The sequence below is a fragment of the Mus pahari genome, chromosome 3, assembly GCF_900095145.1.
Source record: "Mus pahari chromosome 3, PAHARI_EIJ_v1.1, whole genome shotgun sequence".
Lineage (NCBI taxonomy): Eukaryota > Metazoa > Chordata > Mammalia > Rodentia > Muridae > Mus > Mus pahari.
Genome location: NC_034592.1, coordinates 155,974,058 through 155,997,646, shown reverse-complemented (window position 1 = coordinate 155,997,646; position 23,589 = coordinate 155,974,058). Strand labels below are relative to the sequence as shown.

At 45.5% G+C, this 23,589-nt stretch overlaps 1 protein-coding gene across 2 annotated transcripts in view; it reads right to left on the bottom strand.

Annotated features, from left to right (window-relative positions):
* Positions 1-23,589, bottom strand: part of Rab22a (RAB22A, member RAS oncogene family) — a 47,581-nt gene that overhangs the window by 7,133 nt on the left and 16,859 nt on the right. The window contains exons 3-6 of one of the 2 annotated variants that reach the window (XM_021193339.2): positions 10,374-10,455; positions 3,486-3,557; positions 3,303-3,409; positions 2,631-2,740 (exon numbers count right to left, since the gene is read on the bottom strand). In XM_021193339.2, coding sequence (XP_021048998.1) covers positions 2,631-2,740; positions 3,303-3,409; positions 3,486-3,557; positions 10,374-10,455 — 371 coding nt within the window. The remainder of the gene's footprint in view (positions 1-2,630; positions 2,741-3,302; positions 3,410-3,485; positions 3,558-10,373; positions 10,456-23,589) is intronic. The other variant, XM_029536231.1, reaches the window with a different exon arrangement.

The window sequence follows — 23,589 nt, the reverse complement described above, 5'->3', positions numbered from 1 at the left end:
TTTAGCTCTGTACCTCATTTTTTAATGGGGTTTTTTGAGTTTCTGGAGTCCAGCTTCTTGAGCTCTTTGTATATATTGGATATTAGTGCTCTATCAGATTTAGGATTGGTAAAAATCCTTTCCCAATCTGTTGGTAGCCTTTTTGTCTTGTTAACAGTGTCTTTTGCCTTACAGAAGCTTTGCAATTTTATGAGGTTCCATTTGTCAATTCTTGATTTTACAGCACAAGCCATTGGTGTTCTGTTGAGAAATTTTTTCCCTGTGCCCATGGCATGATGGTACAAGTGTATTCTAAGAGTTGGGAGGGAGGGAAAGGAGGCTATGGAGGTGACCCTCAGTCATAGAATGAGTGTGAGGCCAGCCTGGGCTATAGAAGATGAAGACAGTAGAGGAGATATAGCAGTAAAGTGCTGGCACAGCCTTGGGAGACTGAAGCAGGCAGATCTCTTTAAATTCAAGGCCAGCCTGATTTACAAAGTTCCAGGTTAGCCTGGGCTACATAGTGAGATTCTGCCTCAAAAAAATAAAAATAAACAAACAAAAACCCCCAAATAAAACATGGGAAACAAAAGCAACTAGCAGGATGGGTTATCCTTTGGCTGTGTTCTAAGACAATGCACTGTTGCCTTCATGCTTCTAAACTGCCCTTTCCTGTGTGTACATTATGTTCCAACCCAAAGCCTGTACCAGCTACAAGTTATCTGACAATACTCACTGAGCAAAAAAAAAAAAAAAAAGATGATTTCTAGCTCTGTTCGGTTTCCACCTGCTTGGCCATGTTCAGTTCTCCTTGGTTATGGTGTGTACTCCATGTCTGTCTCTTTCTCTTTGCAGTGCAGGCAACTGAACCCACGGTCCTGAACATGACAGGAAAGTCACTACCACAGGGCTGTACCCTGCTTGCTGGGTTTTGGTATAAGGATTCGTTGCTCATATAGTCCACTACATGTTTATTTTCAAAACTAGAAAAAGAACCCACAACAGATTCAACAGATGACATGCTCAAAAAACTGTGAAGACTACTGACAAAACTTAGACTGCCTTTCAAGAACGACCCAGGCTAAACTGCTAGTTATGAACACCATGTCTTAACCCTGAAATAAACAGATGCTTCAGTGAGCCAATGGCAGGCCACACTGGTTGTCTGATATCTGCAAAGGACTCTAGAAAGGTTTAAATTAATGGCCAAAATGAAACAATGGAACACATACATAAAAATCCACATCTCTGAGCCATCTAAACTATCACAGATGTGTTCTCTCATAAATTCTAGTAGTTGGGAGGCTGAGGCAGGGGACTGCTCTGAGTTTAACCCTGAGCTACAAAGTTCAGACTCTTGAGACCCTGTCTCAAAAGAGCAACACAAAATGAAAATCAAACATGCCTGATCTCCAGACCCCAGAGGGGCCCACCTGCTGCGATCCCAGCCATGGGCGCTCCAGGACTGCTCCCCTGGACAGGCCCTGCATGGTTCTGGGGATTCCTGCAATCCATGACTCTCACCCTCACCAAGGCCAAGAGTCCTTCCAGCTTCCAGCTGCTTTGGATCACAACCTAAGGGCAGTTAATGGGGACAGATGCACGATGCTTGGCTGACTACCCTATCTGGGAGCTGGCTATGCTCAGTGAAAGCAAACAATCCGGCTCTCGCAGGCCTGTGCTGTCAGGCCTCGGCTCCTACCCCAGGCCTCAGAGACATTCCCTCATCAGGTCTCAGCTCCCAATTCTTCCCCCAGAAGGGCTTTCTGGGACTGTCTGCACACATTCTTACATCTACCACAATTGCTTTCTTCATATCTCTTATTATTATGTGAAATGACCCTATTTATCTGGAGTTCACTCCCTCAACAGAACACGTGCTCTCAGAGAGCAAGGGCTGTGTCTATCTTCTTTAGGCTGATCCCTTGAGTGTAGAACAGTTCCCAATAAACATTTTGATGAATTGGAATGAAATGAATAAACACAGATATGATCTACAGAGAATCCCAAGGCTTGAGGCAGCCTCTTCTCACCTACCATCAGCCTGTTAACACTCTGAGGGAAGAGAAGGGGAGAGGACTGACCCTTCCCTTGCCGAGGACTAGTTTTGGAGGTTTTCTTACAAACAGATCCTATATACATTTCATTTTTCTTGAGGTATTCTGTTCTTTTCTTCTAGAAACCCTGAGTACTTTTAATTCTGTGTGTCTGCATATAGGTATGAGCACCAAAGTACAGCTGCGCACAGAGGTCAGAAGTGTCAGGTCTCCTAGAGCTGGACTTCCAGGTGGCTGTGAGCATGATGTGGGTACTGGGACCAAACTCAGGTCCTCTGACAGAGCTGCATATGATCCTAACCACTGAGAACTGATTTTGTTCATTCCTGATGGTTCTGGATGAGTAACTGAGAAGTATTTAGACGAGGAGAGCACAAAATGGCTTCGACACTGAGAGGCATTCTTTCTGGAAAGATTATCACACAACACCCAGAAACCCCACATGACAGACACTGGCTGTTCTCATCTGCTCAAATCTCCTTTCGTGGACAGTCTCAGAGACTACACCAAACAAGCTGAGATTATAACCACAAAGAGAATTCTGTTTGTGTTTGCCCCGCACAAAGGAAACCCACAAGATGCAGGGATACTTACTAATCTCTATAAAGAGTTCATTTATGTTTATTGCATTTTTTGCGCTGGTCTCTACAAAGATGGCATGAATGGAATCTGCATAGTCCTTAGCATCTCTCTCCATGACTTCTCTGGAAGGCAACAATTGCTAGTCAGAGGTTCTGTCCCTTAAGACCTCCCCCCAGCCCCCATGTAAGCAGAAAGATGTTTGGATCAGCTGTGGCATGAGCCCACACAGTCTTTCCAGTTACATGATCTTCCTGATAAGGTTTTCTATAACCTCTATATTAAACACCCCTCACACCCTCCCACCTCCACCCCCCCNCCCCCCCCCAGAAAAACAAAGCCAAGGCCCTTCCTTTGGGAATCAGATGTGATACAGAGAGACTGTCGATAAAATGGACTTTTGTATTCAGGTACTCTGTGTCCTAGCAGCCTGGGGAGGCAATGATCTCAGATAACGTCATGTGTGATACCACTAATGTTAGAGTGAATTATACACCTGTCTATATGTAACATAATTAACTCCAAATGCCTTAAGTTTTCATTTTAGCTTGGAACTTCAGGGCCAACCACGTAACACAAGAAATTTTTCAATGTCAGAGATAAAATAAAAGCTAGACTCTTACCCTGGATATGGCTCATTAGAAAAGGAACACATAATCGGCCCGGGACTCTCGTCTAATCGCTCACCTGACATCAGTAAGATCACACTTGTTCCCTGCGATGGCAACAACAATGCTAGGGGGCCCGTGCTGGCGGAGTTCTCTCACCCAGTTCTTCAGGGTTGAAAACGTCTCCTGTGGTGTGAAAGGAGAGTAGCTAGAGGCCTGAGCAATACATGACGGCAGCTAAGAAGAAAAGAATAAAGCTTACTTCTTTTGTGATGTCGTAAACGATGATGGCTGCTGCTGACCCTCGATAGTACATTGGTGCCAATGCACGAAACTGCAGAGGGAAAAGAAGCAATGAAACCGGATGGTCAGGGAAAGATGTCCTTTACCAGACTTTGAAGTCCATTATCCCTGCACAAAAGGTAATCTTTCTCTGAAGCCACAGAAGATGCCATAATGCTTTATAGCAAAAGAACCCATAATTACTAAAGGCAAAGACGGACTGTAGTGCAGGAATGTCTCTGAAGACAGTCTAGAAAACAACTTTATAGGAATTGAATATGGGGCAATAAACAATGGTTTCAGCTAAAAAGGCTTTTTAATTGAACTCAATGTAGTAATTCCCAAATTCATTTGTTCAATAGTCCTTTAAACTTTGGCTTCCCAAACTAAGGAGATAAAAACATGCCGTAAATGGTTCTCCCGAGAAGTGGTTGCATTACTGGGTGTCAAAGAGATCACACTGTAATCTAGACGTTGATTGTCCTAGACATGAATGCACATTTAAATTCACTGCTTGAATGAGTTTGCAACTTGCTTTTCTGACATCTCCATGCATAGGTCTCATCTCTGTCTCACAATGTCACAATGCAAGCACAGTTTCTGCCTCCACTCTCCATCACTACAGAGAGATACAGAAGGCATGAGCAAGGGTAATTCAATGGGCTACTTCCTTGGATGAGCGTGGGATGAAAAATGTGAAGCTCTTTCCTCACTCAAATCTGGGTCTTGGGAAAATGACCCAGTGTGGTGTCGCCCCCCTCATTCCCACCCCCACCCCAAGGATAATACTGTCATCTTCCATCCATGTCCTGCATCCTGCTCCCTTTGTGGTGACTGGGTAGTAAGCACTCTCCTCAGAGAGCACTGGGTGTACAAAACACACACAGCATTCCTGTCTCTTATGTCTGAGACCCTTCCGATAGAGTAGTGACATCTGGACTGCAACCCCTATGAGGGAAGATACATGAGGTTTGTCACATGGCACTTTTGCCACCTCTGCCCACCCAGTGGGGTGCTTGGTTCTTTTCATCTAAGAATGTATCTGCTATGTCTAGACACAGGTCTAGGGGCTTCTTGCAAATTTGCTCAATTTAAAAAAAAAAAAAATGCTCCTGTTCCTTTCTCCTTCCCTTCTACAGTAAGTCTGGTATTCCCAGCTGGTCTTGGATTCATGATGTAGCCAAGGATGACCCTAAACTGCTGATACACCCGCCTCAATCTCCTGAATGAGGGGATTATGGGCGTAAGCCTGTGCCTGGCTTATGTGGTGCTAGGGATCACACTCTAGGCTCAGTGGGGCTAGCCCTAGCCCCTTCTCTTAGCTTTTAAGGTATGCTTTCCTGCATACTTATTAGGCGGTTGTTCTCAAACTACAATTTAACTTTCTCTAGTCCATTTCTATTTTGAATGCATGCTTCCTATAAAACGTTACATGAGCCTAACCTTATCTATTAGAGTCTTGCATGACTGTAACCCAGTCTACGTCACCACTCTGGCTGCTGTTGCTAAATGCTTCGAATCAAACTAATGGAAGACCTAGCTAGCTGTCCAGAGGCCTGGCGTCAGCAGCAGTGCTCGCCATCTGTCGGCAGGGTTCTATGGCCGGCTCTGGAGCTGCTACCCAACTCTCACTTTCACATCCCAAGATGACTTTGGTTTTGTATCTGGGAGATGGTTTTGGCAGATGGACTTGTTTGCACACCTACAGTGTGCTAGAAACTCTGCCCACTGGCTTGCCGCCACCGTTTCTGAGAAGGAAGTCCACTCACATTGTTCTCTGGTATATAATGTATCTCTGTTTGACTAGGGCCCTTGTTGTATTTAAAGGTTTGCTGAAACCCTTAGACTTGAGAGTTGATGTTTCGCCAAAGTGGAAGAATTCAGCCATTAACCACAGGAATCCTGTTTTTACCCTGCACCCCCATTGCTTCTCCATCCCTTCTGGGTCTGGTGCTGATGAGGCTGCCCAGACTTTCCTAGCCCCTCCTTCCCTGCTCTTCCAAGTGATCTGTTCTATTGTTCACCAGCCAGCTTTGCTTCTTGACACCGTGGCTTTCAATCTTAGCATTTCCACTTTATTCTTTGTGAACTTCCTTTCTGCACAGCTTCCCGTTTGTAGTTGGTCTGTCATTGTGTGAGCCTTTGGACAGATTTAAAGGCCTGCTTTCAACTCTGGTCCAGACTCTCATCACAGGGTCAGCCTCTGGTCTCCATTCCCCACACATGTAACAAATGACCGCACACTGGCCCGATGCCACACTGTCATTTTGAAGATGGTAATGCTCATCATCTTGAGACTGATTTTGAACACTATTAGGATGGCTATCCTAGAACTGGACCTGAAGGCCAGGCCACCGTCTCTCTTCTGAACGACATGCTTCGTCACAAAGCTTAAGAACTTTATCAATGCCCTCTAACGTGTGGGCTAGATTTAAACTTCAGCTCTGTTACAAGAGGCAGCAGTGAGCCTCTACTCAGTCTTGTTTTGCAATGTCCCCTCTGCACATTCACAGAACCTGAGGAGGGTCCTCCTTTCTAGGTCATATCTTTCCAGGGCTTGCTGCTCTTGTCCAGTTACTCTAGCATTCTCAGACATCTCCCATTTCATAATCTTAAAAAGACATTTCCTGGTTGGGTGGTAGTGGCACACTCCTTTAATCCCAGCACTTGAGAAGTAGAGGCAGGCAGACTGAGTTTGGGGCTAGCCTGGTCTATAAGTTCTAGGACAGCCAGGACTTCAAGGAGGGACTTTGTTTTGAAAAACAAAAACCAACCAACCAAACAAGACTCTTCTTGCTTGACTCTTTGCTACCCTGTGAGGCCTGATCTGGGCCTGTCTGTGCGTGCTGCTTCAGCCTTGCTCAGGGGATGTTTCAAACAGCTACTTTCTAAGTGTTACCCAGCATTCATAAGCCAGGATGGCCATTGTGAGAGACTCCCATGCTGACTCCCCTGTTGTTCTGATGAAATAGCATCATCAGCTCTGTGGCCCTCTCACTTCTGTCACAGGATTACTGTAGAGTATAAGCACAGACAGTGAACAGACAAAAAAATGGCTGTGCTCTAAAAAAACTATATTTACCAGAGTGGGTACCTGGTTCAACATGGCCCTTGGCTAGCCAATCCCAGCTCTAGATGCTCCTAAACTGTCCTTGTTCTAGTTGATGCCCTTACAACTGCTTATGTGGTACTGTGAAAACCGACGGTCTTCATGCTGTACTGACCTCTGTGGAACAGTCAGCCAGAGGAAACAGATGGAACAAGAGTTGAGAATATGGCCATTAGAGATGTGCCACACTGGGGATGCTGCCCTGCACTTATGGTGGACTTAGTACATACATTCATGGTAGTCATCTGTCTGTGTGTGCTGGGGTAGAGGAACAAGATAAGCTCACTCAAATTGCAAACAGTGGACAAAGCACTCATAAATGCTTAGTCTTTTTTTTTGTTTTGTTTTGTTTTGTTTTGTTTTGTTTTGTTTGTTTTTCGAGACAGGGTTTCTTTGTATAGCCCTGGCTGTCCTGGAACTCACTCTGTAGACCAGGCTGGCCTTGAACTCAGAAATCTACCTGCCTCTGTCTCCTGAGTGCTGGGATTAAAGGCGTGTGCCAACATGCCCAGTTAAATGCTTAGTCTTAAGAAAATAAATACAACTGTGAAAACAAGTTTCATTTAACTGGCATTTGAGAAACCCTGGGCTTAATTTTACAGCCAGGAGCTGACTTTTAGAGTTGGTGAGCTGCTTCTGCTAGGAATGTGCAAGCACAACATGGGACCTTTCATTTCACAGTGGACCCTCCCAGGCCTCACACAAACAGTCACTTTGAAAAAGCACCTGAGGGCTCAGGCCTGTTTTCCCAGGCGCTTCTTAACCTTCTGATACACAAGCCGTTGTCTTCTCGGCCCTTCCTTCCTTTTCATGTAGCAAGCTCCCTCAGTCAAGAACTCACATACCATTCAATTCTTACTTGCTTTCATCAACTTAGTGAAATCACTCTGCGATTCGTGGAAACTTGTCAGAAAGCCGTCGTTCAGAACAACATGTGGCAACAGAAGTGAGGGTCAAATGGAGAGGACGCCTGTTCAGTTCATCAAAAGCCTTTTCATTCTGCAACGGTTGTGGGTCCCCACCAACAATCTCAACTCTACAGAGCTAAGCAATAAACATGCTCATGTCAGAGACTCATCACTGGAGGGAGCCATGTGCGACCCACAGGAGGCCGAGCATCACAAGGCAGCCTGCCAAGCAGCTGACAAGAATACTAACATTGAAGCCAGGTACCAGGGTCTGTGAGCACCAAAAAAGGCAGTCCCTGCCTCTCAGAGGCCACAGTCTAATGCAAGACAAAAAAAAAAAAATTAAAAAAGTGACAATCTCATGGATGAGGGCAAGCAAAGACTGTGCAGGACACAGAGTTAATCTGCTGCTACCCAACTAACTCCTGGGCATTAGCTTGCCCTCAGGTACTGGGACCATAGCAGTAAGCAAAACACTGCAGGCACAGCTCCCAATATTCCTATCTCAGTGAAAGAAGCTGTTAATAAAGGTGGACAACCGAGCAGACATTACAACTTGTAATGAGTGTCTTAGAAATGAACAAGGGCAATGATAGAGAATGAACCTGAGGCCCTGCTCAGGTACAGGGAGGTACAGAGAACCCTGAGGCATACCATTTTGTCTGACACCAATAGCTAGTAAGAAGCCTGAGAGTGCTAGAGGAGGCATGTGGTAGCGAGAAAGGCCAGTATATGTGAAGGCCCGATGGCAGGTATGTGTAAGGACCTGCATGGAAGTCAGCAGGCAGACAGAGCAGTGCAGCAGGGCACATGGGCTTCATGGGTCCCTTAGAACACAGAGGTAAGGATCAGCAAGAAGACAGTAGAGTCTGATAATTGTTCCCCACAACGTCTGGGTTCTTGTGAATAGTGACATGGGTCAGGACTGGGTGGAGAAAAACAGGGACAGAAGTCAAAAGGCTACAGAACACTTGAGTGACAGTAAAGGCAGCTGAGTGGAGAGCTGAAGAAGCAAATGGCCAACAGCTGCCAGGAAGAATGAAAGACAACCTCCAGATCTGATGCAAGAAGCACAGCTCTCTGGTAACAGGGTATTAGGGCTGCTCCTCTCCGTGTGACAGAGGGAGGCTCCAAGGCTAGACAGTTACCAGGTGAAGGATGGGATGACAGATGACAGGATACAGAGCTGTAGGCACATTGGAAAAACATACAAGCTGACTGGCAGGAAGAGGCAGAGTGGAGTCCAGCCTTGAAGACCTAGCCCTGGATGAATGGCAATCCTTGAACTAACCCTGAAATCCTAGGCATGTCCCTCTGCACAGGGACAACTGGCTATGCCTTTCCTCTCCCGATTGTCTTCCAGCTCCAGGATGTCCTGGTCAAGCCCCCTGTCCCTGATCTGGCCTTTCAATATCTCCTGCCCAGCCTTGGGTTGCAAGGTGGTACTTCAGGGAAGGAAGGCCAGATTGTACCACTGAGCAGCACTATCTACTAAAGAGCCAACTGGAAGTGGGCAGGTAAGAGGCAGGCAAAAAGCATGCAGTCATGGTCCTCAGACTCCTGTGAGCACCTGAGTAGTGTGGAGGGACATGCCTAGGCATTCATTCCACTTTCATGGTATAAAAAGCCACCATGACAATGGAGCATGTGTGGCGCAGCATGAGAGCATCCAACACATGACGGGGTAGCTGAAACCTAGGACCCAGTACAAGGGCACATCTATCACTCCTAGGGAAAGTCCACGTATCTGGTTAATGACACAGTCCTAGGGCAGTGTGTAGACACATCTAGGCCTCTGGGAAGCAATGCCTTTGCAGGATGGGAGAGAGATGCTGACTGCCGTCCTACCTCCATTCTAGATGCACACAGCCACCAACACACAAGGTGGTAGCTCTGATAAAGAGATACACAAAGTTCAAACTGAAGGCAGCCAACAGCAAGGCTGAGGAACAAGCTCTGCTCAAATGTGCAGCGAGACACCAGTGTGACATCCTCCATTTGTCAGTTTCTCTCCCACACAGTATCCATGCTGTCTTAGATAAGAGTGTGACGACAAATCTTTTTTCTGATAACTTCTTGTGTACTTAGCGCTTAGGACAGTACCTCGAACCTGCCAGGCGCTTTGTTTGGACAGAATCATCTGAAAACCATAGCGTGGCTGAATGGTGGGATGACTGCAGGGAACTTACCAGGGAAAGGGATAGACTGAGGCAGGGTGTGTGTGTGTGTGTGTGTGTGTGTGTGTGTGTGTCTTCTGTCTCTGCTCCCATTACACGTCTACTCCTGTTCCCCACTTCCTCAGATCTCATCCCACTGCACAGCTGTAGCTCTCCACTGGCTCTACCCTGTGGCGAGGACAGCCAGAGCTATGGACAGGCTTCCTGTCAGACGTTTAAGTGCTTGTTGCAAGGCATTGCATTAGCTAATCCGTCCACTTAAACCTCAAAGTTTATATGCTGTAAAGTTCCCTCTTTTAGCTTTTAAAAGGCGGCTATAAATGAGCTGTGCCTAATTTTCCCTTTCTACGACTAATTCTTTTACATCTTTACTAGAGGACAGAGCCCCAAATCACATACTCTGTTCAAGGAACTTGATCAGGCCTGTTAGTCAGCATTTACTTTAAGACACTAAAAAGTATAAAAACGCCCTCAGTGCCCATTATCACTTTCTCCATCAGTGGACTTTGTGGCTCTAATTGAAAAGAAAAAGGCTGGCCCACGCAAATGGAAGTAAATGTGTCTCTGGTGCAAAGAAGTGAGGAATGGCGGACGACAGGGACGATGACAGTTTAGTTGGAGCTGTAATTTGGTTTGGGCCTCAGAAAAACATAGTAAATTAAAGAGTGACTTACTCGTTCTTGTCCAGCTGTATCCCAGATTAGGAATTTATGTAGCTCATTTTGGTACTGGACAGTCTTGGTCATAAAAGATGCCCTATAAAGAGAGACCTAAATGATCAGAAGGCAGTTATTTAACACCCGTGTCCAGCCCCAGTTGAACTCATCACTTAACACTCAGCACTCGGGATCCCAGCTCCCCACAGTACCCTCACCAGGCCCCTCTGAGTGCTGAGGGGTAGTCAGATGCTGGCTGTAGCCTTTGCTGAAGTAAAGCATTAGCCTCATCTGCCTGACAGAGGAGGAAGCCTAAGAAGTGAGAGACCCGTCAGTCGTGAGGAGGCTTAGCCTCCCTTGTAAAGTGCAAGGCGCTGTCATTCAAACAGATGGGCATCATAAGAAATCTTTCTTAGAAATAGGGCTGATTTTCTTTTATCCTTGTGAGGCTGTTTGGGGTGTGTGCATGTGCACTTATAAAGCAACCACTTTTACTTGCTGAATGATCACTGGCCCCACTGTACACTAATCACAATACCGCAGACATTTTGAATTTCTCCCCCAGTTCTCAAACCATGTGCCACACAAATAGCTAAGTAAGAACCAGGGCAACATTGGAGCTCATAGAATTATGATGCTAACCAAAGTGGACAGGTGGCTTCTGGGACAGTTGAAGCAAGGCGGTAGTGACCCCTGTACTGGATCACTGTGCTTTACTAACACACAGGCTTCTCATCCGAGGCAGCCACAGGACACTTCTCAGCCATGGTCACATTCAGAGTTTCTGTTATTAGGGACCTTGAGCAAAACGACCTGTGCATTTCTGAGGAACCCCAAGGCCACAGAACAAGTATTGACACTCTCAGTCTTGAGATGGAGGCCTGGAGCTATCCTCTGCATAGTTCTTTGTTTTCCGACTCTGGTTCAAAGAACCTAGAAATAAATGGCCTTCTAGGGTAAACAGCCAAGGTGTGTGTGTGTGTGTGTGTTTCTTAAAGATGGGTTTCCCTTTGTAGCCCAGGCTAGTCTTGAATTCACGATCCTGCTTCAGCCTCTGAGTCAGCAGGCCAAGCTTGAGTTGTGCTCTTGAACTATACCCTAATCATGTGATCTAGACAATGATTCAATGGCTAGATGTTCTCCCACATGCCTGAACCTTAACTAGAGGTAATCTTCAGGAGAGCACATTAGAAGGGCTGCTGGAAGACTACTGAGCCCCTCAAGTATCACAATTCCTAGAAATACTTATGTAAATTCATGCCCCAGCAGGCAGCCTCCCAACCCCAGTTAAGGGTGGAGAGTAAGTGGAGACACAATAGTGTATCCTAGCTATACACTAGGGGTGGGCGTTGTGGCCCCATGGAGCCTCAGTGAAAGCTTTGTGGTAGAGGGTCTCCATAAAGTTCAAGTATTAGGAACTTTTGGTGAGTTACTCTGAATAAATCCACAACTAAAACAGCAACAGGGCTCCTGACTTCAGAGAGACCACATGGCTTTGGAGAAGGTGAGGAGAGAAGGCATGTCTACATAGTGTTAACGTTCAGAAAATGTTCAGTTGCAGCAAGTCCCAGAAGCTTGCCACCCAGCTCTAAACAGTGACACTGTGGTATTATGTGACAGCGGGAACCAAGAGCCAGCATGTGGGAGACACATATGGTGATTGGTGAACAGACAAGCCAGGCCGCATTCCTGCTGGACTGAAAGCTAAGGAAGGAAGATGCAAGGATCAAGAGCTGCTTCTTTAACCTCATAACTCCTGCAAGTCCTCCCTGCCTTCAACAGGTTCCTTTAATGCAAACAGACCTCCCTGAATCAGAGGACACAGACCCAGCACTAAGGTCTTCAACATCCGAGAAGAATGAGCCCCAGCACCCCACAAAGCCCCCACCGCACCTCCTCCCAGGTTCTTCCTCTGTAGCGGGGCACTGTCTGCAGCTGTCTCTTTGCTGTCTTGGAACTTAGTCAACATTTACTGTGGTTGCCCACAGGCTACCTGGAAGTCCACTCCCCCAACCCCCAAGCATAAAGAACAAAGTGCCACTCAAGCATTAGGGAAAGAGTACAGGCCAGGGCAGGCTCTGCTCTAGCTTGGCCAGAATGTAGAAGGAAGTGGTGCAGTAGGGCAGGGCTGCCTTGCTGAGGGTTCTACTTGCCTCTGCTTAGTTAGCAGCCTCAACCCTGTGCTAGCCACAGGCTTCAAGCAAAATCTGGGATAGCTGCAGACGCTCAGTGTGCTCCTCCCACTGTTGTCATGAGGGCCTTTGCCATTCACTGGGGAAGATTCATAGGACCTTAATCGGGTAGTTTGGTGCTCATTCATGGGTTGAACCTCCAAGTCCCAGGCTGTCACATTCTCACCTCTCCTCCTCTGAGCCCTTTGACTCATCTCAAATTGCTTTACCCCTGACATATAGATTAGTGTCTCTCTGTAGCAGTGACATCTAGACTAGTGTCAGACTTGGGAGTGACGTGGCCTGCTGCTTCTCAATGGTCCCTGCTGGGTCCTGGGTTAGCTGCCAGGACAGAGACTGCCTATTGGACTTAAACAAGAATTTCTTGCCAAAGATACAGTGCAGTCTGTTGAGGATAAGACTTGTCATAACTTATCTAACTGTACTTTACCACACAACATGGTGTCTAACCCCACACTGGTCCCAACTTTTAGGTTGTCAGTCACAGACTGTGGCCATGCCTGTCTTTTATTAACTTGCATCAAATTTTGTGATAAGGGTTGTCTGGGTCTTCGTTTTCTATCTGGTCTACACTCAAACCTCAGCCCCTGCAATAAATCCTTAAATCAAACGCTAATCTTTGGGTGACTTTATTCCAACTTCTAGCCATCATTGCTTCCACTCTAGGATCACTCTTCTAATGTTGAAGTTAAATGATGCAGAGGGTATGATAACTTCAGTATCTTGCATTTTGAAGAACAGGCGCTGGCTTCCCTGCCATTCAAAGGATACATTTCTATTTCCCAGCCTGCCATTTATTCGTTTGAGAAGCTTATTTTTCACTACTAAACTGTCTCTTTTCAGTCTCCTCGGCAGATCTTATTACCTCTGTAATCTAAAGTCCCTACAACATTATTTCTTAAAGCTACAACGCCTTTCATATGCTTCTTCATTTTTCATGATATTCTAAAACTATGACTTCTACGCACATCAAGTGGTCAGGATCTTGAGTACCTGTTCCCAATGAGAATACGTGTGACAAAGCGTTTGAGAACACGTGTGACAAAGCATTTGAGAACACATGTGACAAAGTATTTGAGAACACGTGTGACAAAGCGTTTGAGAACACATGTGACAAAGCGTTTTAAAATACGTGTAACAAAGCGTTTGAAAATGTTCTTTTCTTTAACTTCAGCAACCTGTTTTACCTCATCTGGAATACAAATTTGCAATGGCATCACTGCAGACTCCCTATTTTGAGATCTTTCTTGTGACTGGCACATGAGGTGCATGCTGAAGATGAACAACTCAGCACACTGTCAAATGAACACCCTAGATCTCAAGGATAAATGTGCTGACAACACCCTGCTAGACACATACTGAGATAGACATAAAGAGATAAACACTAATGACCCTTACAGTTCCTCCAAGAGAGACAAAGGTCTTGGGAAGGGAGCGTCTGGGGGCTCAGAGGGCATTTGTTGAACAGAGGGAACACCTATCTGGGGCAGTGTCTTTAAAGCCTAGATGCTGCCTGTGTATGGTTTATAATTTCAACATTTGGGAGTCTAAAGTGGGAAGACTTCAGTTCTAGCAGAGGTCTTAGGGTCCCCACACATGCTGTGCTGAGCACTCACCTGATAGCGATGGCTTTCTTACCATTCTCCACACTCATTCTCAGAGTCTAGCTGTGTGTAAGGGCTGCGGGTCACCTGCAGCTGCCACCCACTCCTACCAGTAGGTGCATAATACACTGTTCTCTAGGGTTGTGTTCATCCCCTACAAATTCTTTATTTTCTGTACCTTGGTCACATGTTCAAAAAAATTTTTTTGGAAAATATTGAAAACCTAGTAAGATATTTATTTAAACAGGAAAATATCTAAAGAGTTTGGCCTCTCCTTTCCTATACTTTCTATGAATAACTTAAAATACTTTCATATCATAAACAATAAAATCAACAATGACAACACAGCTAGTTGCTTCAGCTAAGTGTCAGCTGCTGTCATGCCCTCTTCCTGTTTGCTTGCTTGTGTATAAACCTGGAGCATGGCTGTCAGCTTCAGGACTGTGAATCTTCCTCATGTCTGCTCAGGGTCAGAGCCATGGATAGGGCTGCTGGGATCCAGGACAGCCAACTGGACCCCAGCTGGAGCACTGTGTTGCCTTCTTGCTCCAAACACTTGACCTTTCAAAGTCTTGTACAAACACTTGTACAAACATCGCCACTGAGAAACTCAACAGGGAGGGCTGGCTGGTCAGGGGACAGACACTTTGGAAGGTCCCTTACAAGGCTCTTCACAAAAGGGACCATGAACAGCCAGAGACAGGCAGTGATTTTTCTTTTTTGTTTTGTTTTGGTTTGTGTTTCAAGACATAGTTTTCCTGTGTAGCCCTAGCTGTCCTGGAATTTGTTCTGTAGACCAGGCCTTGAAGCCAAGAGCTAGAATTAAAGGTGTATGTCACCATGCCATGGCGGCTTTAGAAGGTAATCTGAAGGTGGAAGTGGAGAGCGCAGCAACAGACCAGGAGGACGGCAGAAGAGATCACAGCCAAGGCAGTCAGGCACTAGAAGCTGGGAACTGCTAGGAGGAAGCAGCTTGGCTAACTGAGGTTGTTAGGTTGATGAAGCTGGTTTTAGACTTCTGATCTCCAGAACTACAGGTGGAAACACCCCTGTTCCTCATCAAGCTGCTGCTGTAATGTGAGGAGATAAACACGGAGCTATCTGTAGAAGTTAGGAGGAGACTGTGCACATGGGCAGAAGTGACGAGCAAGCACATAAAGAACACGGTCACCGGTCACCTGCAGCAGCCTGGCCCTGGCCCGAGCTGGATTCCATGGGGAGGAGCAGCTGTAGTGTTGTTAAGAGGCCAGAGGCTTGAGCAGGGAGGAGACTGCTGGGGATGAGAGCATGCTGCGAGCTAGTGCCGCTCCAGAGGTGACCTTTGTGCCCTGGCTGCTCTCCGTACTACTGCTGAACAAACACCCCAACGAAAATCATCCCTGCTTTTTAAACCAAGCCTGATCCAAACAGCAATGTTGGTAAAATCAAAATACTTGTATGTTTTATGGACTAAGTTCACTTCCTGCTGGCTGGTGTTCCAGCTGCACTCAACCACGTGCACTGCTTCAAAAGTCAGAGCTAGGAGCCGCACGCCTTTAATCCCAGCACTTGGGACGCAGAGGCAGGCGGATTTCTGAGTTTGAGGCCAGCCTGGTCTACAGAGTGAGTTCCAGGACAGCCAGGGCTACACAGAGAAACCCTGTCTCAGAAAAAGACAAAAAACAAAAAAAAAACAAACAAAAAGGTCAGAGCTGGGAGCAGCCACCCTGACAGAAGAAGGAAGACAGGATGCTGGCTGATGCGCTTACAAGGGGCACACACTCACTCACTTACTCACTCACTCCTAGGCCCTTAATGGCCCAGGATGTGTATGACAGGCCTTACAGGGCAGGAGACACAAGAGCAGCAACGGGGGGGGGGGGGGAATATTAAGTACTTTGAGAGCAAAGACAGGGGCTGGGGAGATGGCTTAGCAGTTAGGAGTACTGGTTTCTCTTCAGCGGACCCAGGTTCAGCTCCCAACCACCTTTAAGTCTAGTTCCAGGGCCGAACTCCACCATGTGAAATACCTAAGTTCAGGTAAGCACAAACATACAGGATCCTGGACAAAGACGGACAAGGCCTGATAGATGGAGGTGGAGGAAGGGCAGTTGGCTGTGACTGGTCAAAGGACGGGAAGTGGTCTCAGCTCCTCTGAGGCAGCTTTTCAGGTGCTTAGGCACATGTGCAATGGCGTTTTTCAGCTGTTTCCAAATTGTAATTGCAGTCCTCCGGCTTCTGAACAGGTAATAAACAACTGATATGCTTCAGCACCTCACAGGTACAAACAGGGAAGTACTGACATCTTCTTCTTGCTCCTCCAGCCAGCCTTGTCCTCTCAGGAAACGACTTTATCAGTTTCTTCAGAAGCACTACAAGTTTATATGAGCACACGTAGTAGACTCTCAGAGCCCGCCTTCCTTTTTTGTAATACCTCACACCGATGCTTTCATTCCACACCACACTACCTCACCTGAAAGAGTAAGATCTGCATATTCAAGCTGCTTCACTGCACTTTATACATTAATTAACAGTGTCAATGATGTGTTTATAAAAAAGATAAAGAGAGAGGGGATATATTCTATGGGGATGTAGTCAGGTGTGGGGGAAGGGGATGCCTCAGCAGGCCCATGCCAATTCATCCGTTCCCCCTGAGGAACCAAGAACCCAAGAGAGCAAGAAAGGAACAAGAGGGGGGACACAGCAAGCAGTCCCCTTTATAGTGTGGGTCAGGCCCACCTGGCTGTTGCCAGGTAATTGTAGGGGTGGAGTTTAGACAGAATGCTAACAGTCAAGGGTGCTATCTATAGGACAGAATCCTGGAAGTGCAGCTGCTGGGCAAGACTGAAGGACACAATTGCTGCACACTGGGTGAGAAGCAGACCTTCAAGGGAGTCTTCCAGCTTGGTTGATTAATTTTGATGCCATGTGCCATGAGATGAGTCAACTGACCTTCCTTTACCTCAACCATCTTGTGAAAGTGAGGAATAACTTCCCAGGTGTTTCCCAGAGGTTCATGTATTTAAAGCTCTGGCACCCAGTATGACCTCACTGAGATGACAGGTAAAAAGGGACTGAGGATCCCTCACTTTTCATTTGCTTTTTAGCCTGAGGTCCCGGAGCCTACTCTGCTGCACTCTCTCAGGATGCTGTGCTGTGCTGCACAGGACAGAAACAACACACAAGAGGGTCAACTGAGCATCCAGTGCAGCCTCCAAACCTATAAGCTAAAAGAACTACCCTTGCCCTTTGTAAATTAATTATCTCAGCAATTTTGTTATAGAGACAAAAAAAAAGTCATTTTTCTGTCCTTATAAAGATGGGGCTTTACAAAAACTGTAATCTACTGAGGTATAGTCTTGGTTAGCCTTGGGTGTAAACTTGACACAGCACAGAAAAGTCTAAGGGATATGTGTGAGAGCAGTCTTGAGTGATATATATGGAAGCCATTCCATCATCCTTAGGCAGTTAGAGCTGGGATGTGAGAGCATTGCAGGGGCTGGAAGCACACTCAACTGCTGACAAACACCTCTCGTTCTCTCACAGCACCCTAACTCAGTTCCTAATACCCTAACTTTAGCTCCAGGGGCTGGGACACCCTTTTTCTGGCCTCCATAGCCCCCCCCCCCGAAAGATACATGCATGCACACACACTAAAAATAAACAATTTTTTATAAAATGAAAAAAAAAACAAAACTGAAACTCTGAGCATGAGACTGTGAACAAGGCAGAGAGAGGGTGAGGCAGTCAGTAGCGTTCCCCTCCCCCATGGCTCCTGTCCCTCAGTGATGATCTGTCACCTGAAGTAGCTGAAACCTTTCTTCTCCAAGTTGCTTTCAGTCAGAGTGGTTTATCACAGCAGTAAATGAAATGAGAACAGGTGGAATTGATGTACAATAAAATGTAGTATAATATTTTCAGGCCAATGAATTTTAAAACTTCATAGTCTCATGTAACTATCACCCAAAATAATATAGTCACAACATTTTCCAGCCCTAGAAATCTTCCTCATGTACATTTCTGTTCATTATTGCCACTAAACCGATGATGGAGTGAGTGTGATATTGAGGAACTGAGTTTGAATACACGGCACCTTGTAGAAAACTGTGTGGTAGGCCATGTCTGTAATCTCAGCACTGAGGAGAGGAATAAGGCTCACTGGCCAGCCAGTCTAACAAGACTGCTGAGCTTCAGGTTCCAAGGGAGACTTTGTTTCAAAACATAAGGTGGAAAGAACATGAAGAAAACTTGGATGTTGACCCCTGGCTTTCACATGCAGAAGCACACACGTGCATGTTTCTGGTGCTACTCTTATGATCAGGCTTAGCAAGGCTTGTATGTGTGCTCATACACTGAGTAATGATACCCTTCCTTTCAGACCTCAATCAAGTGACAACCCTTCAGTCTCCAAGTGTGGCCTCGCTTTGTCCCCATCAGAGCTGTTAGGCTGGACTGTCACACATGGAGAACAAGGTCTTCATCCCCGTTCAACAGGAAGAAGCTTCAGAAAATGCAGGATTAAGGGACTGCAAAGTGGGTGTGGTGGCTCACATGTATAATCCTAGTAGCTGGGAAGCTGGGACAGGGGGAATCACTGCATGTTTGAGGCTAGCCTGGACTACACAGTGAGTTGCAAGTCAACCTGGGCTAGAGTGTGCCCATGTCTAAAAAATAAGAACAATAAACCTTCAAAGGGATGAGCTAAGTCTCAAAAAGAAAAATTGAGTCTGAGCAGAAAGATGGGAAGACGTTAAGAGGACATCACATGTAAGGAGCCCCTATATCACATATAAGGAAGCCCTCACATCACACATAAGGAGCCCCTCACATCTGCTGCTGGGAAGATCTCTTTAGCAAGAGTATAAACTGTGCTTACAGTCAAAATAGGATTTGGCTTGTGACCTAAGTATAACAAGGCTTCCTTTGACTATGTTTTTATCTAATGGCCTGGGAACCTGTACCATACACTCTGTAAACCACTTTAAAGTCTTGCAGCCAATAGCAAGAATAAGTGAACATTTCTACCCCATCTTTTACATCTTTGAATAGTGTACGTGGATGTGACTTCAAAAGCTACCAAATTCACATAAAGAGCAACTAAGACACGGAGTTGTTGCTCTGCAGAGAGACTGGTGGCTACTCTGAGGTGTGCAGAACCATCCTCCTTTTACATGTCCAATATTCACTCTTAATGCTGTGTTTATACCTATATTTTAATAATATACTTAATAAACCTCAAATCTTCTTCAAAAACTAAAAACAAAACAAAACCCTCCAAAACCAAAGCAACAACAACAACAAAAATAAAACAAAACAAAAAAAGCCCCCAAACTAACCAAGCAACAACAAAACAGATAAGGGCTAGTGAAATGGCTCCCTGGGTAAAGATGCTTTCTGGCAAACCTAAAAATTTGGTTTTCTCTGCAGGACCCACATAGAAACTTTAAATTGTCCTCTAACCTCCACATATGTGCTGTGGCATAGGCACTCCCCACACAAAATAAGTAAAGGTATTAAAAATAATTTAAAAGGTGCTAGATATGATGTGGTGATCGAAATATTGGAGACAGCAGACCAAAGGATCAATTGCACTGAAGACAAATAAGTGGAAATTGAATAAGCCTTAGAAGAAAAGTAAAGAGATGAGAAAAGGAGAGGTCCAGAGCATCCTTGGCTTACTGAGCACTCTGCACACACAGAACTCCCATATCACACATGAGACAAGAAAATGGGGCAGAAACAAAACAAGCAAACAAAACTTCTAAAACTACTGTAAGTAATGTCCACATTTTGTAAAAGCCACATTTCAGGTCCAAGAAACTTGATGAACCTAGAGGGTATTTTATATTTTGTGTGTCAAGATAAACTGGCCAAACAAGAGGTCCATAGTGGGCTCTCAAAGCAGTTAGAGACTAAGGACAGACATTCCCTACACTGAAGACACAGGCAGCGGTGAACTGTTCAGCAGAAACACAAATACCAGGGTCCAAGTGAACAGTACATTTTAAAGTGCTAGAAGAAGCAAATAAGGAACTGCCCAAGCCTGAGTATCCATCCTTCAAAGTGAGAGAGAATCTCTGCAGGCTGTGAGGTCAGAGTCCACAGGAACTAAAACAGTGCTTAGAAGGCAGATGGTGTGACTATCATAATACCAAGGCAAACTCTGAAGGGAGTGCAGAGCCTAAAGATTGTAAAACTCTGTGGACTAAGCAAAGCACCTCCAGGAGGTTTGTAAGAAAGAACAACCAGTGCTCTAACCAATACTGCCAAGGATGGAGGGAAACCACACCAGGATGGTGGAGCTCATCAGTGCTGGTAAACTTACACAGTATTTAACTCTGTGCTTGAGGAACTAATGGGCCCAAATAAAACATGGGGCTTCAAGGACAAACCTACAATTAATTTTAGTGGATCTAAAACTTGTCTTAAATGAAGTAATTGCAGCTGGCAACATGACCCGGCATAATATCCTTATGCACCACAATCTTTCTCTTGTTAAGGCACTGCCATTTAAACATAAGCCCAGAAGCACAATGGCAGATGTCTGTGACCACGCAACACTCAAAAGGCTGGGGCAGGAGGAATGTAACCCAGCCTGGGCTACATAAACAGTTTCAGATCAGTGTGTGCTACACGGCAGGACTCATTCTCAAAACAACATAAAGCACTTCCAAACAACAGCAGAAGATCCTAAATCTGAAGTACTCAGGACAGGATTTAGGTGAAAGATGCAAAAGGTATCACAGGGTGGACGGAATGGGTGTTCTGAGAAGCCAAACCCTCCAGGAAGAAAAACAAAGGCACACCTTCTTCAACTTGCTCAGTGAAGAAGCTGAGGCTCAAACTGTTTAAAGTAACAGGAACAGGGAGAAGCATCACAAACTGGGCATTAACTTTGAAAGCACCACAGTGTCAGATCACTAGTGCAGCCATCAGGACTGCTCAGTGAGTAAAGGTGACTGGCAGGTGAGCTTGCGATCTGAGTCCAGTCCCCAGGATGCAGGGAAAGATGAACAGAAGGAACCGGATCCTCAAAGTGGTCTTCTGACATCCACAGAAGCTACATCCTAACAACAGTTACAACATGGGTCAGGACTAGGGATGGTAAGACAGCTATTCAGTCAGTAAAGTTCTTGCTATACAAGCACAAAAACTTGCTGTCTTAGGGTTTTACTGCTGTGAACAGACACCATGACCAAGGCAACTCTTATAAGGACAACATTTAACTGGGGCTGGCTTACAGGTTCAGAGGTTGAGTTCATTATTATCAAGATGGGATATGGCAGCATCCAGACAGGCATGGCACTGGAGATGTTGAGAGTTCTACATCTTTATCTGAAGGCTTCTAGGAGAAAACTGGCTTCCAGATAGTCAGGATGAGAGTCTTAAAAGCCCATACTCACAGTGAAACACCTACTCCATGAAGGCTGCACCTCCACACAGTACCACTTCCTGGGCCAAGAAGATTCTAACCACCACACTTGCCCTGCTAAACCCCAGGCCCACATAAAAGCCTGGTGTGCTGGAATATGCTTACAACCCCAGGGCTGGGGAGGTAGAGAAAGGGGATGGATCCTCTGATATGCATGCAAGTTGGCCTTACCTAACCAGTGGGCCCCAAACCACAGTGCAAGACCCTGTCTCAAAATAAAGCCAAAGATGCTCAAGGCTCTTTGACAGCTGTATTTACAATCAAACAGTGGAAGAGGGTGATGAACTTAGGTTAGAGAGAATTTCTGCATGCTACACAGGATGTGTTAATGCATTTATTTATTATTTAGTTTTTGTTCAATAGATCTTGTATTTTAAGTGTAATTGAAATCAACAAAAAAGGGAATAGATGTAAAGAAATATGATTCTCTCTCTCTCTCTCTCTCTCTCTCTCTCTCTCTCTCTCTCTCTCTCTCTGTGTGTGTGTGTGTGTGTACATACGTGGGACTTGGGAGTTCTTAAATATTTTACTACTAAGCTGTAACTGCAATCTAAAGGTGTAATAAATGTAAGTAAAGATGGGGCTGGTGGTTCGTGCCTGCAGTCACAGCACTTGAGGATGAGGCTATGCAAAGGCTTACATGAATTTGACACTAATATTGACAAGATACACACACAGTTCTAGGCTGGCCTTGGCTACAGTAGGAGAAACTACCTTAAAAAAAAAATCTAGGACTGTGTGATAGTTTGGATGAGGATGGACCCCATGGGCTCCCATGTTTGAATGCTTGGTCCACAGTTAGTAGAACTGTTTGGAAAGGGTTAGGTGCTATGGCCTGGGTTGAGGATGTATGTGTGTCACTAGGGTGGGCTGGAAGGTTTCAAAAACCCACATCAGGCCAAGTGTCTTTCTCTCTGCCTGATGCCTCTGGATAAAGATATAAAGCTCTTAGCTACTGCTCAAGAACCATTTCTGTCCATCCCCCACCATAATGATAATAGAATAAACCTCTGAAACTGTTAAGAAGAGCCCCAATTGTTTTCTTTTGTAAGAAATGCTGATAATGTCTTTTCATAGCAACAGAACAGTAACTAATACACCCTACTAGCACAGGACTGCAAATAACCTTTGTTAGGAAAATCACAAGTTAAAAGCCAACCCGAGCTAGAGTAAGTTGAAGGTCAGCTTGGGCAACTTGTGAAACTCTTGTCTCAAAATAAAAAAATGCCAGACTATGAGGATAGAAGATATAGCCTAGTGTGTAACACTTGCCTAGAATAGGATTTGATACCTAGCGTCGGAGCTAAGCTGTAAATGAAACATTCCCTGGGAGGACTGAAGGGAATAAGGATGTAATCCAGACTGTAGCAGATAGTCACTGAGGAAACCCATGCACAATAGTCCTACATCATCCTGGTGGGTCTATAGAATAAAGTTCAATGATCACAAGAAAAACTAATTTTACAAGAAGGAATTAAGTTCTTTCTTCCTGCTCTGAATAAAGTTTCCATGAGGTAAGCTAAGGAGGTAACCACTCACAGAGCAGTGACTGGAGTGGGGTGCTGGTCTGTGCTGAGCATGTGGGAACAGGATAATAACCCAGGTGGCTTTTCCTATAGTGAAAGGTCAGTCTTTCACCAGGCAGCAAGACCTTTACCACTGCACCCCACCATGTATTCCCCATGACCTCCCTGGTGCCTCCCCACTGCACTTCACCCACCCACTCCCACACCAAATAGCCAGCTGCCTTTTCATCATAGTGGAGCAGGGTGTGGGACCACTGTAGAGTCAAACAGCCATTTTAACAATATTTGGACCTACAGAAATAAATGTTAAGTACAATTAAAATAAATTCACTTTCCAGCTTAAGAATTTGTACATTCGGGGCTGGTGAGATGGCTCAGTGGGTAAGAGCACCCAACTGCTCTCCCGAAGGTCTGGAGTTCAAATCCCAGCAACCACATGGTGGCTCATAACCATCCGTAACAAGATCTGACTCCCTCTTCTGGAGTGTCTGAAGACAGCTA